At 42.3% G+C, this 18,563-nt stretch overlaps 1 protein-coding gene across 3 annotated transcripts in view; it reads left to right on the forward strand.

Moving 5' to 3' along the window:
• gucy2ca (guanylate cyclase 2Ca) overlaps window positions 1-18,563 on the forward strand; it is a 42,910-nt gene that overhangs the window by 22,715 nt on the left and 1,632 nt on the right. For all 3 annotated transcript variants that reach the window (XM_054750729.2, XM_015945346.3, XM_070542853.1), the window contains 7 exons: window positions 4,522-4,610; window positions 4,717-4,808; window positions 4,979-5,137; window positions 5,252-5,444; window positions 6,658-6,832; window positions 18,237-18,335; window positions 18,415-18,509. In XM_054750729.2, the coding sequence (XP_054606704.2) occupies window positions 4,522-4,610; window positions 4,717-4,808; window positions 4,979-5,137; window positions 5,252-5,444; window positions 6,658-6,832; window positions 18,237-18,335; window positions 18,415-18,509 (902 nt within the window). The remainder of the gene's footprint in view (window positions 1-4,521; window positions 4,611-4,716; window positions 4,809-4,978; window positions 5,138-5,251; window positions 5,445-6,657; window positions 6,833-18,236; window positions 18,336-18,414; window positions 18,510-18,563) is intronic.

An 18,563-nucleotide genomic window follows, 5' to 3' on the forward strand; every position in this document is an offset into this window, starting at 1 on the left:
TATGACCAACAATAAAATACCACCAACATGGCAAGAAGCTATTATCTCTGTAATACCTAAGCCACAGAAAAACAAAGAAGAAGCAACAAACTATAGACCGATTTCAATTCTTAATATAGACTACAAAATATATAGAACAATAATAACTAATAGAATTAAAGGATTTCTTCCAGATATAATCAATGAGGATCAATGTGGCTTTGTTGTAGAGAGAAAAACGCAAGATAACATACGACGAACACTGCACATAATACAAGAAATTAATTCCAAAAGAATACCGGCAACTATAATAAGCTTTGATGCAGAAAAGGCATTTGATAGGGTAAACTGGGAATTCCTATATGCAACATTAAAAAAATTTGGATTTAATGAACAGACAGTAAACTGTATTAAGGCCCTGTATACAGAACCAAGAGCACGAATTAAAATAAATGGATCAATAACAGATGAGATACAGATAACAAGAGGAACAAGACAGGGCTGTTGTCTCAGCCCTACTCTGTTCGCGCTATATATTGAACCTTTAGCACAGGCAATTAGACAGGAGGATGAAATAAAAGGAATAGAAATTAATAATAAGGAACATACCATAAGCCTCTTTGCAGACGATATATTAATATACATAAACAGTCCGACTAATAACCTAAGGAACCTATTGGGACTAATGAGAGCCTATGGGGAACACTCAGGATATAAGATTAACATACATAAAACACAGGCATTGTTATATGATCACACACTAAAAACAGAATTGATCAAATATAAGATTAAATGGGATAATACCCACATTAAGTACTTAGGAGTCAACATAACTAAAGACCTGAAGAATCTATTTCAACAAAATTATGAGGAATTAAATCAAACGATTAACGCAGACCTAAACAGATGGACATCCTATCCATTACAACTATACGACAGAATAAACATTATCAAAATGAATATCTTGCCACGACTCTTATATATGTTTCAATCCCTCCCAATACAAATACCAACAATACAATTCAATAAATGGAATAAACAATTATCAAGATTTATTTGGAAAAGCAAAAAACCAAGAATTAGAAGGTCTACCCTACAACTAGCAAAAGAACAGGGAGGGAGGGCTGTGCCAAATATATACCATTACTATCAGGCAGCACAAATAGCACCACTCATTGATTGGTGTGACCCGCAAAACTTGAACCACTGGAAAATAATGGAGACAAAGAGAAAGGAAATACCAATCCAAACATTACTGGGGGAAAATACCAGAAAAGAATACTGGACGAAAAATATTGAAAAACTGGACCCGATAACTAAGTTTAGTTTAGAAACCTGGTGGAACATAAGCAAGAAACTAAAAATAGAGGGAGAGCTAAGATTGCTAAGATGGATAGGGTGGGACTCGGACTTTGAACCTGGAAAAAGGGATAATAGATTCAAAAAATGGAATGAGACAGGAATGACAGCATTAGGAATAATTCAGAAAGAAGGGATGATAAACAGTTTCCAAGAATTGAAAGAAAAATTTGACGTGGAAAATAAGGATATGTTTAGATATTTACAACTAAGAGATTACTACACTAACAGAATTCAAAGGAAAATTCGAGGGAATAATCAAATAATAACAATGATGATCCAAACATATACAAATCCAGCACCTAAACGGAAATTATCCATAATATATAAAACATTATTGACGATAGAAAACCACTCAACACAGTATATCAAAGAAAAATGGGCAAAAGAAATTAGGGAAGAAATACTGGACGGGGAATGGGAGGAGATGTGGAAAACACAAAATAGGACAACACAATCACAAAAATGGAGGGAATTTGCCTGGCAGAACCAAATACGATACTTCAGCACACCGAAAATCATAAGTAAACAAATACAAAAACAAACGAGATGTTGGAGGAATTGTGGAAATATAGAATCCAATCACGCCCACATATTTTGGGAATGCAATAACATAAAACCTTTTTGGAATCAAATATATGAGAACACCAAAATAATATTAGGATATTATTTTCCACAGACATTTAAATTAATGTACCTAGGATCCATACGGGAAGAAATAGCGGGGGGAGACCAATATCTGATGAGGATACTCATGATAGCAGCCAAGAAAGCCATCACTAGAAAATGGTCCAGACCAGAGACCCCAACAATAGAAGAATGGAAGACAATTGTTGGAGAAATACAGGAAATGGAGAAGCTGACATTTAGACTAAGACTGAAAGGGGAACAAATGCATAAACGATGGGCTAAATGGAGACATACAGATATATAGAACTGGAGAGAAAGAAGAAATCTGCAGATGAGCCGACCTTTTGATTTATTTATATATGGGTTTTTTTTTTTTTTTTTTTTTTTTTTTAAATCTTTTTATTATTATTATTTTTTCTTTTTTATTTATTTTGTTTTTCTGTCGTCTTTTTTTTCTTTTCGTTTTGTATGCATTGTAAGTACTCAAAAGAAGGAGAAGAAAAATGAATGATTAGAAAGAGAAAACAAGCCAAGAAGATAGAAATAGAAAAACAGGTTAATCGGGGAAGGAAGAACAACGGACACGGAAGGGAATGAGAAGACAAGAAGACAAAGGTAAAGAATGGACAGAATAACGGCGGAAGAGCACAAACAAAGAAAGACTTCTAGAAAACGAACGAGGGGAAATGAACAGAACTCAATGTTAAAAATATGATGAATGCTGAGTACGAAGGGGAATGTGTTTGTAAAGTAAAAGTTGATAAATAAAAAGTTAAAAAAAAAAAAAAACATAAGCAGCCAAACTGCTTATGAAAAGGCATCCTGCCAAACTCAAACAACAACCTCCTAAACGATAAATATCCCCGGCTCAGAAGTCCTATGGGGATAAAAGAAAACCACCGCGATCAGAAACTGACGTTCAGTCAGCTGAATCCTTCACTAGAGGATAAACAAGAAAAAACCCTTTTAGCAAAGCGTGTGAGACAGCTCAGAGGGTACCCAGGCTAATCCTGGAACCTTAGCAACAACTTTAAACCCAAACGGTAACGGTGAAAATAACCTTAAACCCGAGTGGTAACGGTAGCAAACCGTGTCCGTGAGCTAGGGAGAATCTCCGGCTAATCCAGGATCTCCTCGACTGTCTGTTTCTCCTCCTTTTAAGTCCCGGGAGCTGCTTGATGGCTGATGCAGGTCAGTTGCGGTCTTTGCCGGCGTGCCTCTCTCCGAGGTCCTGAAAGGGCGCTGGGGCGCCGGAAAGTGTGAGCAGGCCACTCCTGGCGCTGTCCCTGGTGCTGGATCCTTTGCAGCGGGGACAAAAGGTTCAGGTTGGGATGAGAGGACGGACCGAGGGGACGAGGGTCGTCACAGCGGCTGCAAACATCCTCAGAGCTGACGCTGATTGTGGCGTCACTTCCAACTCCGTTTATCTGCGGGGAGCAGAGGACGTTGTCGCCCTCTGCTGCCCGCTCTCCCCTCTCCGATGATGCAGTCCCATGCACGATCCAAAGTGTAGACCCCAACGTCTCTGTTCATGGTATCAAAACACCCTACTATACACAAAATGTCAGTAATCAGAACATTATATCACCAAGCAAACATGATAACCGAAGAAAGAGACCGTAAACAAGAGGACAAACATACAACACGCTTTAAAGACCTGCGGAAACCCGACATGGGCGATAAAGAAAGGAAAACAACACACAACAACAGAAAGAAAAGAACAACCAAAGCAAAGAACCAGAAACCCAGAAAGACAAGAACCAAAACCAGTGATAACCCTACCATACATCAAAGGCATAACAGAAAAAATAAGAGCAACAATGAAAAACACAACATAAACACACCAACAAAACCATACACAACAGTTAGAAACAGACTAGTGCATCCAAAAGACAAGACACCAGCTGGACTTAAATGTGGAGTCATTTACGAAATCCCATGCAAGCTCTGCAATAAAACATACATAGGAGAAACCGGACGCCAACTCAATACACGAACAATAGAACATAGAAAGGAGTGCGAGAAAGAAACAAGTCAAAGACGCACAAGAGCAGCAAAAGAAGAAGCAGAAAGCACAATAAAGAAGTCAGCCGTAACAGATCATAAGAGGAAACCATATAAAGGACTGGGACAACACAAGGATCATAAACACCGAACAACAGAAATACAAAAGATGGATAAAAGAAGCTATCGAGATAAGGAGACGTGGATGTGGGACCATGAACAGAGACGATGGGGTTTACTCATTGGATCGTGCATGGGACTGCATCATCGGAGAGGGGAGAGCGGGCAGCAGAGGGCGACAACGTCCTCTGCTGCCCGCGGATAAACGGAGTAGGAAGTGACGCCACCATCAGCGTCAGCTCTGAGGAAGTTTTGCAGCCGGGAACGAAACTGTCAGCAAGTAAGGTAAAAAGAAACCTTTTCTGTGTTTTAAAAAAGAACCAAAAAATGGAATTATAAACAAGCCTGCTGCAACTAAGGAAACATGTATGTGCAAATAAACGTCATCCAGTCATCATTTGTTTAATGTATTATTTTGTAATTCCTCAGAGAAAATGCACAGAGTGCAGTTTCCCAGAGACAACACTTTCTTCAGACCTGATCTTAACTTTGAAGGTGCATCAGACCGAGAGGTCGAGGTAAACCAGTCCTCTCACACTGCCTGACTGCATTTCCACTTAATAATGTAAGGTTAATCATTCCAATTACAGCTAAGTAAAGGGCTTTATTCTCATATGTGTACAGTTGTACATGCTGATAAAGAACTGTTGGGATGAAGACCCTGAGCGGAGGCCGGATTTCAAGAAAATTGAGTTAACGCTTGGAAAGATTTTCAGGTAACCCGACATATTGTTTGTTTGACGTCTACAACATGCATCATGGATTCATGTGGACGGGTTTGTGCAATCTGCTCCATTCCCTGAAATCAAAAACTATTCAGTGAATGTAAAAAAGGTGTTTTTTCCACCGAAGTCAATAACATTCATCTATCTTTGCTGTGCCAAAGTAACTTGCACAACCAGGCCACTGAGACGTACATGGACAACCTGATCCGACGTCTGCAGATGTACTCCAGGACTCTGGAGCGTTTGGTGGAAGAGAGAACCGCTCTGTACAAAGCAGAGAGGGACCGAGCAGATCGCCTTAACTTCATGTTGCTGCCTGGGTAGGTTTACCTGCTGTTTCACTACAGGATGGGAGTGTAACTGCATCTCAAATGACAGGTAAACACATCTTTATGAACACGTGATAATATTTTGTCCTGTCCGTCTTCCCTCAGTCCCGTGGTTCGCTCCCTGAAGGAGACGGGCAGAGTAGAGCCTGAGCTTTTCAAGCAGGTGACCATCTATTTTAGCGACATTGTGGGTTTCACCACGCTCTGCCACTACAGCACCCCCATGGAGGTCGTGGACATGCTGAACGACATCTACAACAACTTTGACAGCATACTGGACCATCATGACGTCTACAAGGTCATTTTCACAGCTTGTAAAAAGTTTCTGAAAGGAAACAGCACCGCTATAAACTTATGCATGCCTGAGTTGTGTAAATCAGATTATTATGGATCATTAGTGTCTCACTTCTTGCAGATTGCACTGATGAACAGCCTTTGTAGGAAGAAATAAAGACTGATTCTGATTGGATTAACTTGCTAGTGGCTAGTCTAAGTAAGAGTAAGAACAAAGTTGAATCCTGGGTTATTAAAACAAATCTATCCTGGTTTATCGCGGTAGATGCGTTCCAGACCTGGCCGCGATAGGTGAAAATCCGCGAAGTAGGGACACCATATTTACAGTACAGTACTATATTGAATTATCGTATGATCACATTCTCTTTTTGTGGGTAAAACTCAAGAAAAAAAATTTTTTGCTTGGTTTTTTTATAGTTTTATTACAAAAAGTGCATTTTATGATGAAATTGATGAAAAAAACCAGGAATTTCTTGATATTTCGCATAGAAAAATACCGCGAATCGGTGAAAAATACCGCAAATCGGCAAATTTCCCTTAAATAAGGCTCCAAAGAAAAAATCCGCGAAGTCGTGAATCCGCGATAAACGAACCGCGAAGTAGCGAGGGATCACTGTAGTTTCCAAAGATAAAAGCAGGCCACGCAAACGTTTCATGAATCCTGACTTCACAGTTATTTTCTAGTTACATTTTAGTTAAATAGCACGTTGAGGCATTTCCTGCATGTAAATAATACTATTCTACTGGGTTAATTATGAATACTACATGAAGGTTTTTTTAATGTAAACATACAAGAACATCTTTGAGATTGGAGTTGTTTTAAGACAGCTGCAGTCCACAATTGCCTTGACCCCATTTAAATAAACCCGTTAGCTCAGCATCCCTCTCCGACCCAGAATTTCCAAAACTATACACCAAGGTTGCCCAGTTTTGGTCCTGGAATGCCAGTAGCCTGCATGTTTTAGTTGTTTTTCTTCTCCAAGTCGATTCAGATGTTGAATCATCTGCTCAGCTACTCATAAAGCCCTGCAGAAGGCTGCCAATCACCTGCTCATGGAGACCAGGTGTGTTGAAGCAGGGAAACGATCAAAATTAAGGGTCTGGATTAGGGTAGAAAGTAGAAAGACATCACTCACACTTGATGAATTGTCTACAGCTAGTAAGATGTTTCCTGCTTGCAACCATAAAAATATTAAAATGTAACATTTACACTTCAGGTTGAGACAATAGGAGATGCCTACATGGTTGCATCAGGTCTGCCCAAACGTAATGGAGACAGACACGCGGTGGACATTGCCCACATGGCCTTGGACATCCTGTCCTTCGTGGGGACGTTTGAGTTAAAGCACTTACCTGGAATTCCTCTGTGGATCCGGATTGGCGTGCATTCAGGTACCAGATATTCCTGATCCTTTTCTCCAAATTTTCTCATTTAAATAAAACTTTGAGTGTAGCGACTTCATTTTTTTAATGCTTCTGTACATTTTTTTGTCCTGTCACTTAAATGATAAATGACCCGCACTTGTATAGCGCCTGTCAGAGTAAGGACTCCAAAGCGCTTTACACTACAGTGTATCATTCTTCCATTCACACACTGGTGGGGGTGAGCTACGATGGAGCCACAGCCGCCCTGGGGCACACTGACAAGAGTCGACAGTGACACTTGTCATTGAGCTGCTGACATCTGGTGGCTGAAGAGCGTAACTACACTTGGCCTGATGAGAGTAAAGGCAGAATGAGCAGCAGCTCAGATGATGAACGAACGAGTCTTTTTGATGCCGTCTTGCTGCCATTTTTCAGCAACCCAGAGAAGCTTCTTTTAGTCCTTCACAATAAAAGACTCAAACATACACACGTCTCAAAACATCTGAAACACTCATTTTGATGTTTATTCATCATCACATCATCATCATCATCATCTTTATTTATAAACACACCTCACAGCAGAGGTGTGGAGTTGAGTCACATGACTTGGCTTCGAGTCAGACTTGAGTCATTATTTTAATGACTTCTGACTTGACTTGATAAATGCTTTAAAGACTTACGACTTGACTTGGACTTGAACGCCAATGACTTGCGACTTGAATCAACTTGCATCTGTTGACTTGATAATGACTTGAGCATATCTGATATTTTAGCACAGAAATGGCGCGACATGGACAACAATCACAAATCATTCTTCTTTCTGGGTTTGATTCACCGCTAACTGCAGAAGCACTTTGTTTATAATCTATTTCCGTTGTACTTCCTGCTTGTTTGAGCAAATAAATGAAGCTTTAAGAAGCTTTATTTCTGGAATTTATTTTATCATTGTCAGTAAATTGAAGTTGGACAGATGACTGGAATATGACTTGAAAATCCAAAGTTAAGGACTTGGACTTGACTTGGACTTCCATATCATTGACTTTGGACTCGACTTGGACTTGGCTGTCTTTGACTTGGACTTGACTCGAGACTTGACTGGAAATACTTGTTACTTACTTGTGACTTGCAAAGCAGTGACTTGGTCACACCTCTGGCCTATGGACATATGTTATGCCACCAAGGTGCTGAACAGGACTAAGATAAGAAAACAAATAAAAACAATAAATACATTAAAAAAAAAGTCACAAAATACAAGAAAATGAAAATAACAGCAACTAACACACAGAATTAAAAGCCAGGTTATAAAAATGGGTCTTCAGCACCTTCTTACAAACACCTACCGACATGGAGAGCTAATGGAAGATCATTCCATAATTCTGGGTCTGCTACCGAAAAGGTCCAACCTCCTCTAGTTTTAAGCCTAGTCCCATTATTGAGGAATAATATCAGGAAACTACTTCTATTAACTTCCGATGCTTAAAAACGTTTATTGTGGATAACTGAAAGAATGATAAATGACCCGCACTTGTATAGCGCCTCTCAGAGGAAGGACTCCAAAGCGCTTTACACTACAGTGTATCATTCATCCATTCACACACACATTCACACACTGATGGTGATGAGCTACGATGTAGCCACAGCTGCCCTGGGGCGCACTGACAGAGGTGAGAAGTCCTTGAAGTTCTGCTGGAGAACACTGCTGCAGAAGAAGCCAGAAGATGGCGCCTCCTATCAATAACCTTATTTTTTATGGTTAACTCAGGATGAAAACCACAACCAACGTTTTAAATAATAAAATAAAATAGAGCACACACAGTTGGCTTAGGGTTTACCTTCTTGGGTGAGTCTGTTCTTGCCTTTCTGGTCCTCAAAATACTAGTAAGATTTTTTTTCTTCACATTGTGGTTTAAAAGTTTTTTCTCAAATTTATTTTTCAAATAAGAACTTTTTCTTGACATTTTATCCGATTTCCTAATATAAAATTTGGACTTTTGTCTTGACACTTTGTCCCTTTTTTCTTTTCTTTTGTTTTTCTCAGAGGTGGCACAAAAGCTTCTTTGTAGTATAAATAATTCCATCCTGCAAATCACAAAAAATAAACGTACTGTGGTAAAATGGGAGCATTACAATTATTTAGCTGGTTGTCATACATAATTCTAGCCTGGCAAGCCATCGTATATGTATGGTTAGGGTTATATATGTAAATATATATTCTGGCCATGGACCATTGAAGCAGCTAACTCCTAGTTCGCACGATGGGAGACGTTGTCTATCAACTGTCTCCACATGCAACACTTGGACCAATCAGAGCAAAGGGCAGTGTAACTCTATGAATGTCAGTCAACGGTGCAGTTCGTCATAAGCAGACGTAAATATTAGGGATGCAACAATACCACTTTTTTCCAAACTGTTACGATACCGATACTTGGATCTGAGTACTCACCAATACCGATTACCGATACTTCTACCACACAAGAAAATGCAACGAATTGGAATAGATGTTCTTTTTCTTCTCTGTTTTCAATATGAAAAGACTGTGATGTAGATAAAAAGTAAAATATGTTAATATAAATGAACAGAAAACTAAAATATTAGGTGAACAGAAATGACAAGTTACAGTGAAGTCACTTTCAAGCAACTGCATTGGTATCGGTTACTGGTATCTGTTAACTTTTACCGATACCAATACTGGTATCGGTGTCATTGTCGTCGTCTTCCTCTGCTCATCCGGGTCCGGGTCGCGGGGGCAGCATCCCAACTAAGGAGCTCCAGGCCGTCCTCTCCCCGGCCACCTCCACCAGCTCCTCCGGCAGGACCCCAAGGCGTTCCCGGACCAGATTGGAGATGTAACCTCTCCATTGTGTCCTGGGTCGACCCGAGGGCCTCCTGCTGGCAGGACATGCCTGAAACACCTCCCCGGGGAGGCGTCCAGGAGGCATCCTGACCAGATGCCCAAACCACCTCACCTGACTCTGTCGCGTGCCCGTCCCATTTACCGGTTCCTTTAAAACCCAGTTCCGTTAGAACTTATGAGACGGTGCATCCATCAGGGTTCGGGGGTGTATCGACGAGTATAATCGTACCAGACCCGGGTTTGGACTATCTAATTAGAATCTTGTCTTTTATTTTAAAGGTGAAATGACTTGCACGAATAGCCAGCCTCAGAGTGCTACACTTCTTTTAAACTCGTTACCTTTTGGTTAAGATACTAGAGAGAAGTCTGGAGGCAAGCCAAGCCTCTCAGCAATTGTTTGGGCTACCCGGAATTAATTGCGCCCCTAACAGCTTATGTGGGAGGTTGGTAACTATAAAATGATTTATGCTAGTTGATCAGGCTAACATAAGTTTATCAATTTATTTATTAATCCAACCTTCCAGCTGATTAGAGACTTTTTCAACCTGCAATCAGAGCCAAAATAACCTCGAATATTTTGCTTTTATCACCCTTAAGACAACTCGTTACTCGCAAGGGGAGAGAAGTTAAAACTTCCCTTATCTTAAGGTTTCTTTATATTATTCTGTTATAAACTGTAAAGTAAGTCCTGATAATTCAGAGACCGATCTTCGACATGCTTACCTCTGTGCAATTATGGCCAGGGCTCCAAACGTGAAGCTTTAGAGAAAACCTGAAAGAATCAGGATTATGTTTCTTTTTCAAAAAAGGTTTATTACAAAATCAAAATACAAAAATGGGTAAAGTAAAAAACAACTACTATCCCCCACGGAGGAATTAGTTCAAAATGATTAAATGAGAGTCAGTTTACACCAGCTCTCGTCTTCTCAGAATCTCCCCAAGAACGAAGCCTGAAGCCCTCTCTCGAAGAACCAAGCCCTGCTCGATCTGAGCTGCATCCTTTTATATCATTTCTGAGACTGCTCTAAACAATGCAAGAGTCACAAGTCATTCTCTCCTGACAGTTTAGGTCAAGGGGTCATCTACCAGATACACTTTTTTTTAGCTCTACATAAGACATTTAGTATCATTTCACTACATGCAGTATTCACATGAGGGCACAAAAGTTACATGCTGCACTCCTGGAATGAGAGCACAGGTCATAAATCTTCATATTGGTAGCAAATTGTAGATCTTCTTTCAGCATTCCTGAGAGCTCCTGGGTCCAGCTGGACCTCTCCTCACTCCATGCCATTCCTTCTTTTCCCGCCAGAGGTGGAGTTATGGGCGGGCCCAGGGGTGTGTCCATGGGTGGATCTAGAGAAGACAGCTTGTCTTTTGACCCTTTGCCTAGTTCTGTCCTCACCAGCAAGTCCTGAACTCCTGTCCTCTTGACCCTTGTGTGACCCTTGTCCCTGACCACTGTTTCTAAGCCTTGACTGGTTGCTCGGGCTTGCAACATCCCCCATGAGGACGAACTGAGGCAAAGGACCATAAAAAGATAGAGCAGCAATGCAAGCTTTCATAAATCTAGCATCCATCTCACTCAGGAACGGCTGAACACTCAGACACCTAACTGTGGCCTCCACATCAACCCTCATTCTCATCATAATGCCATCATCAGCTACGGGTAAGCACAAGGTCCCTTTGCGGGTTGTTACATAACCTTTAAACTGCTTTCTCCCATCTGTGGGATCTTCGCCCAGAAAGAATAAAGATAAATCCATCACCGGAGCTTCTCCACGTGGAAGCGATCCCATCATTTGAGGTGGGAAGCTGGCGCTGAAAACCAAAACATGATTTTTCGTATCCAACAAAGGTGCGGTTCCAAAAGAGTTACAGACTTCTGGGCCGAACCATCCAGTCTTTACAGACAAAATATTCATAAACTGAAAGCAATCTATAATCTTGCCTTGACAAACAAAGTAACACCCCTTCTGGGATTTAATCCTCCATCTCATTTCTCTCCCAGGTGCAATTCGGACAGGGGAAGGAATGCCTGCTGGCTCACTACTTAGACAGACCATAGGGATTTCACGTATCACATCAGGACACGGGACGCATGTCGAAGCTGCCGTCATTACTGATACAACCTCTTCAGCCACGTCAGATGAGGGCGCCGTTGTCAGCTCCTCGTCGTGGGCCTGCTCAAGCAGGGCATCTACTCCCGGGGAGGACAACATTAGTATGTCGTCTTCCTGATCAGTCTCCCGCTTGAATCCCTTTTCCATTTGGTCTGGATGTACTGAATAAACCTGCAAGACACGCAGCGTTTATTCATCGTAGCATGTTCACACTGGAGCCCGATTGTCTTAGTCTGAGGCAATCCATCCCTCCCGTGATTCACGGTGCACAAATAGTATGCGCCATTCAGAGAGAAAACAGTTGATGGACCTGCGGAGGGGATTAATCCCTCTATGATATTCTGCCGAATCGAGTCCATCTGGAAGGAACATAAAATATGTTCCACATGAGATATATAACTCATTCCATGAAGCAATAAGTAACTGCATTACTGCATAAACACTTCTTAATTATAGGAGAAAATAAATCATCAGAAGCTGCAGGAAGAACCACACTACAATTCCTATCTGCAGGCATAGTTTTACAACAATAATCCTCACAACAAGTGTACACCAGTTATGAAATGTCTACAACATCCTAAAGACAAACTGGATAAAATAGTTACAAAATCCTAACATACCTCCAGATTCAGAGCGTCAATCAGCTCAGATTCAGGATGAGTTTGATGAGCCATTGGTTCACTTCAAGTTACAGACTGACAGTTAAGGAGCAAGTGACACGCGGTGCAGAGAGGCCTGCACTTAAACAGGAGCAACAAGAAGGGGGGCTAATACTCCCTCTACCTTGACACCTCTCTTCCCATCTTATCTGGATCTACCAGGTCCTTTCTCCTTTCTCCTAACAGCTTTCTTCCTGTCAACTGCCATTTGTTGTTTTTACAGGCCAAAATCATACCGATTATTATACCATAATACCGTAATATTTCCTGTTTGCTAGGAACTTAAACTACTGTCTTTGGTCTGAAAACACCCAAATTCGATTCTACGAGGCCACCATCTTTCTATCTTTATCACTTTGAAAGTGGTGAAGTTGTGTCCCCATTCTAAATTATTTCTAAGGCAATATTTGTAAACCCACAACTCTACTTCACCTGAAGTTTGATTTAAGATTTTCTTTTTCCTCAATATTATCTGACAAGATCGATCAAGCTCTGTGGATCCTGTCTGATCCATTAAGACTGCCATATACTCCGCCCATGGGCCGGTCTCACCACACTCCGTGTCATTCTTCTCCTCCTGCTCTGCTGCAGAAAATGATGTCACGGGGGGTGTGGCCATGATCCGGTCAAATCCATTTTCTCCACAGGGCAAGCGCAGGCAGCCAGTTTTGTTCCCTGTTACACTACCAATCTTGAATCCAATCTGTGTTGCTATCATGCAGGTGGTTATATTCTCATTAAAATCTTCTTTGGGCCATAACAGCTTAATTTTGGATACATTCCAATTCCCTATTAATTGTTGCGGTCCTCCGTGAGTTATGTTATATGTCACCGAGGACACATGATACGTTCGGAGATATACATGTACCCCATATGCAATCGCTATACTTAATCCTATGAGGCTAAATTCGAAAAGGATAAAAAAGGCCCATTTAATCCATTTTATTATCCAATCCTTTCCTTTCGGAATATTTACATTTCTCTTTTTAACTTTGGGGTCAACTCCCGCCGGAGTTGCATACCTGACCACTTTTCGTTTTCTGCTGCTTTCCCTCTTATGCTTCTGCGTAGATAACATCTGTAAGACAGAAGCATAAAAATCAGCAGAAATGAAAGCGCCCTGCTCTAGTTAGGTAGAGTCAGATTGGGGACCAGCCTTCTACGAGACATTCTAGTGTGAGCAGTCCCATAAATCTTAGGCCAATATGCCTCTCCTCTCCGGGTGGTCACTATGTTAACAGCCGAGCTGCAAACGCGACCCGACAGGTCTATTACCTCTATCAAAGTTAACTGATAAGGCATGAACTTACGCTCCGCCCCTGGTCCAAGACTCTTCAGCTCAACCAGGTATGATGTAACACGCTTACGCATCCCTGGGGGCTCCTGAACAGACAATCCTGTATGCCAGTCCAGAGTCCCTGACAGATAAGTTCCCCATCTGTCGTCTTTATACTCTTGAGTTACCCCAATCTGTGTACCTGTTTCCCATGCATCAGCCAGCGTACCAAATTGCTGTCCTAATATTAAGCTCTTAAGAGACTCAAATTTGGACCGAGCCTGAAGCTCTTCCAGTCCTTTTTCTCTGGTCTTGAGCTTGAACACAAATGGATAAGCTTCCACCCATAAATCTCTAACCGGCTTCACCAGGCTAGGATTCCTGAGCAGCTCTCCTACAAAAAACATACTTGGCTGGCTTGTCGGTAAGCAGGTAGTCAAAACACCATTCTTCGTGAAACAGCACCCATCTTTGACTTCACCTCTGTGGGTGCATTCACAGACCTGTATGCAAGTCTGTTCCTCTCTCCAGGTGAGTGGGCTTCTGCTCCCGGAGCCCCGACCATTTAATTAGGGTGCACAGAGATTTGCATATCACGCATGTTCCCGGCTTCAAGCCTCCCCATTGCGCGTAACGATACGCATTTGCAGATTCTATGAAGCCCGGAAACATAGCCACTTTACAATCTCTAACAGAATTCCCCATCGTTAGCAAAATTAGGCCCGTAGCACCTGAGATCTTACAAGTCATTTCTTCACTAGATTTTGGCCCAGCCATGACCTTTAATCAAGTAATTAATTAAAAAAAAAAAATTATTTATTTATTTATTTATTTTTTCAATTAATTACTTTTATTTTTCAGAGTTATTTTATAACTTGATGAGGGTGAACGCGCAAACCAGTGTCAGTTAAAACCACGTTCCCAGTTACGTCTTTTATTATAAAGGGACCACTTACGTTATGCTTAATGCAATCTCCTTTTTCTGCTCTCTGGGGTTGCTGCTCTACATTTTCTCTGTTCTCACCTTGCTCATGGGCTGTAACTGGGGATAACCAACTCACTTTTTCAGGTGTTTTGCCTCCAGGGATCCGAGTGCTGCATTTTTGACGGGATTCGCATTCTGACCTGAGCGTCCCTTTGGGTGTGCCACGCACCACCAGTTGGGAACCCTGTTCTTCCTCCGATTCAGCCTCGCTCTCGCTGCTTCTGTCTCTGGCCTCAAACCAATGTTTGACTTTCTTCTCTACTCGCGGCAAGGCTGACTTATCCACTAAAATTACGACCGGGATGTCTCCTAGCCTGCTAGAGGCTTCGGAATAAATCACCAAACCTGCGCCATATGCTTCAGTTATCCGACACACCTGGGGTTTGTACATGTAGAAACGGGTTCCACTGCGCCGGCCGAACCGCGTCAGGCGGGTTCGGTGGGGGTGGAGGAAATCCGCTCTCGGAACCGGGGCTCACAGGGAATTCCCCGCGGAGCGCTGGATACAAAGGGGGCGCGGTCGGAACCGATTGGGCTTCATCCCAGGAGTCCGACATTTCAACTGCAGCTCGTCTCCGGTACATTTCCGCTTGGAGCTCCGTGATCCCCAGTCGGTTACATAACGCCTGTCTCATTTGAATTGCCTCATTTTTGCTTCTAGATAAGAAGTAAATTGTTCTACTATTAGCCTGTTGAACCACGAACTCCGCCATAGCAGAGTACATCGCTCCCTGATCACATCGGTACTGCCCGACTCCAAATGGAGTGAGAACTAAAGGTTCCGGTCCAATTGGTATTTGCTCAAGTAATCCCAGAAGGATCTCATACTGCTCGCCCGTGGGGAGTTTCGCTGGATTTTCCCAACAACACCACGCTATCTGATTAAAAACAGGATCATTTTGTTGTTCTGCTAGAATCACCAAATCACCCACTAACGGAAATACATGATTATTCTTTACTTGAGTTTCAGCATTCGGACAGCGCTCCGCTGCGGCTTGAGCCGTTTCGGCCTTGTTATGAAAGCTCCGGTTACAGGATACTGCTAAAACGCTTTGTGGTTCACCTTGAAATGTCGCTATTTCTCCGGTGACAAATCTCACATTAAGGAGAACATTTTCCGGTTTTACCGTTAAAGATCTATCTGCCATGGCTGGTTGAAAGTTTCTCTTTTTTATTATTTGTTTTATTTTTATTCGTTTTCACGTCTTATTCTTTATTCTTACTCTTTATTCCTTTTTATTTTTTGCCTAGCTTTTATCCTTGGCTTTTCTTACGTCGGAAAGCCGTGATTTCTTTATACCTCTTTGAGTTAATCGTCCGTTCTCCCAAATTTCCTTCCTTTTCGAGAAATTGGTGCGGTTTTCGCTCCAAGGTTATAAGCTTATCAGGTCCATTGTGCGTAAGCTTTTATCAGCCTAAAAGACATAGTTCTACGTCGAATAGTCCGGTATCTAATATTTAAACCTTCGCCGATTAGCCTCACGTTGCAGGCGCCATGTCGCGTGCCCGTCCCATTTACCGGTTCCTTTAAAACCCAGTTCCGTTAGAACTTATGAGACGGTGCATCCATCAGGGTTCGGGGGTGTATCGACGAGTATAATCGTACCAGACCCGGGTTTGGACTATCTAATTAGAATCTTGTCTTTTATTTTAAAGGTGAAATGACTTGCACGAATAGCCAGCCCCAGAGTGCTACACTTCTTTTAAACTCGTTACCTTTTGGTTAAGATACTAGAGAGAAGTCTGGAGGCAAGCCAAGCCTCTCAGCAATTGTTTGGGCTACCCGGAATTAATTGCGCCCCTAACAGCTTATGTGGGAGGTTGGTAACTATAAAATGATTTATGCTAGTTGATCAGGCTAACATAAGTTTATCAATTTATTTATTAATCCAACCTTCCAGCTGATTAGAGACTTTTTCAACCTGCAATCAGAGCCAAAATAACCTCGAATATTTTGCTTTTATCACCCTTAAGACAACTCGTTACTCGCAAGGGGAGAGAAGTTAAAACTTCCCTTATCTTAAGGTTTCTTTATATTATTCTGTTATAAACTGTAAAGTAAGTCCTGATAATTCAGAGACCGATCTTCGACATGCTTACCTCTGTGCAATTATGGCCAGGGCTCCAAACGTGAAGCTTTAGAGAAAACCTGAAAGAATCAGGATTATGTTTCTTTTTCAAAAAAGGTTTATTACAAAATCAAAATACAAAAATGGGTAAAGTAAAAAACAACTACTATCCCCCACGGAGGAATTAGTTCAAAATGATTAAATGAGAGTCAGTTTACACCAGCTCTCGTCTTCTCAGAATCTCCCCAAGAACGAAGCCTGAAGCCCTCTCTCGAAGAACCAAGCCCTGCTCGATCTGAGCTGCATCCTTTTATATCATTTCTGAGACTGCTCTAAACAATGCAAGAGTCACAAGTCATTCTCTCCTGACAGTTTAGGTCAAGGGGTCATCTACCAGATACACTTTTTTTTAGCTCTACATAAGACATTTAGTATCATTTCACTACATGCAGTATTCACATGAGGGCACAAAAGTTACATGCTGCACTCCTGGAATGAGAGCACAGGTCATAAATCTTCATATTGGTAGCAAATTGTAGATCTTCTTTCAGCATTCCTGAGAGCTCCTGGGTCCAGCTGGACCTCTCCTCACTCCATGCCATTCCTTCTTTTCCCGCCAGAGGTGGAGTTATGGGCGGGCCCAGGGGTGTGTCCATGGGTGGATCTAGAGAAGACAGCTTGTCTTTTGACCCTTTGCCTAGTTCTGTCCTCACCAGCAAGTCCTGAACTCCTGTCCTCTTGACCCTTGTGTGACCCTTGTCCCTGACCACTGTTTCTAAGCCTTGACTGGTTGCTCGGGCTTGCAACAACTCCTTTCGATCCGGAGGAGCAGCGGTTCTACTCAGAGTCCCTCCCGAATGTCCGAGCTCCTCATCCTATCTCTAAGGCTGAGCCCGGCCACCCTACGGAGGAAACTCATTTCGGCCGCTTGTATCTGTGATCTCGTTCTTTCGGTCATTACCCAAAGCTCATGACCATAGGTGAGGATTGGGACGTAGATCGACCGGTAAATCGAGAGCCTGGCTTTCTGGCTCAGCTCCCTCCTCATCACGACAGATCGGCTCAGCGTCCGCATCACTGCAGACGCCGAACCGATCCGCCTGTCGATCTCCCGATCCCTCCTACCCTCACTCGTGAACAAGACCCCGAGATACTTAAACTCCTCCACTTGAGGTAGGACCTCTCCCCCGACCCGGAGTTGGCAAGCCTGGCATCCCTGGTAAATATATCATTTTTCAAAATAAAAGACTTATGTACGTCTGTCTGCTCATCTCTGAACGAAAAGCACAAAACAGTCCAAAGTTGATGCCAAAGCCCTTTTCCATCCATCATAGCTGTAGCTTTAAGCCCGCCCAACTAACGTAGAGCGCTGTGATTGGCCAGACACAAAACTGTTCTACTCAGTGGTGGACCTGCGGGGGCTACAATGGAGCGTTGCTGCTTTAACTAATGTATTTGTAATCAGGCCCCTGTGCAGCTGGAGTGGTTGGAAACAAGATGCCTCGCTACTGTCTCTTTGGAGACACGGTCAACACGGCGTCACGCATGGAGTCCACAGGCCTGCGTAAGATACGCACATCTCAAAACTTCAAAGTTTTCTTCTGTTAACTTAAACCAAGTAAGGTCCTGATTTCCTCTTCCAGCTTTGAGGATTCACACGAGCCAGTCCACCATCAACATCCTGCAGAGGGCAGACTGCAACTTTGAGTTTGAGAGAAGAGGAGAAACTTACCTGAAGGTGCATTTTTTTTAATCTTAGTCTGATTTTTAGTGCTCAATCATGCAGGATTCA

This window comes from Nothobranchius furzeri, chromosome 12 (assembly GCF_043380555.1).
Source record: "Nothobranchius furzeri strain GRZ-AD chromosome 12, NfurGRZ-RIMD1, whole genome shotgun sequence".
NCBI classification, from domain to species: Eukaryota; Metazoa; Chordata; class Actinopteri; order Cyprinodontiformes; family Nothobranchiidae; genus Nothobranchius; species Nothobranchius furzeri.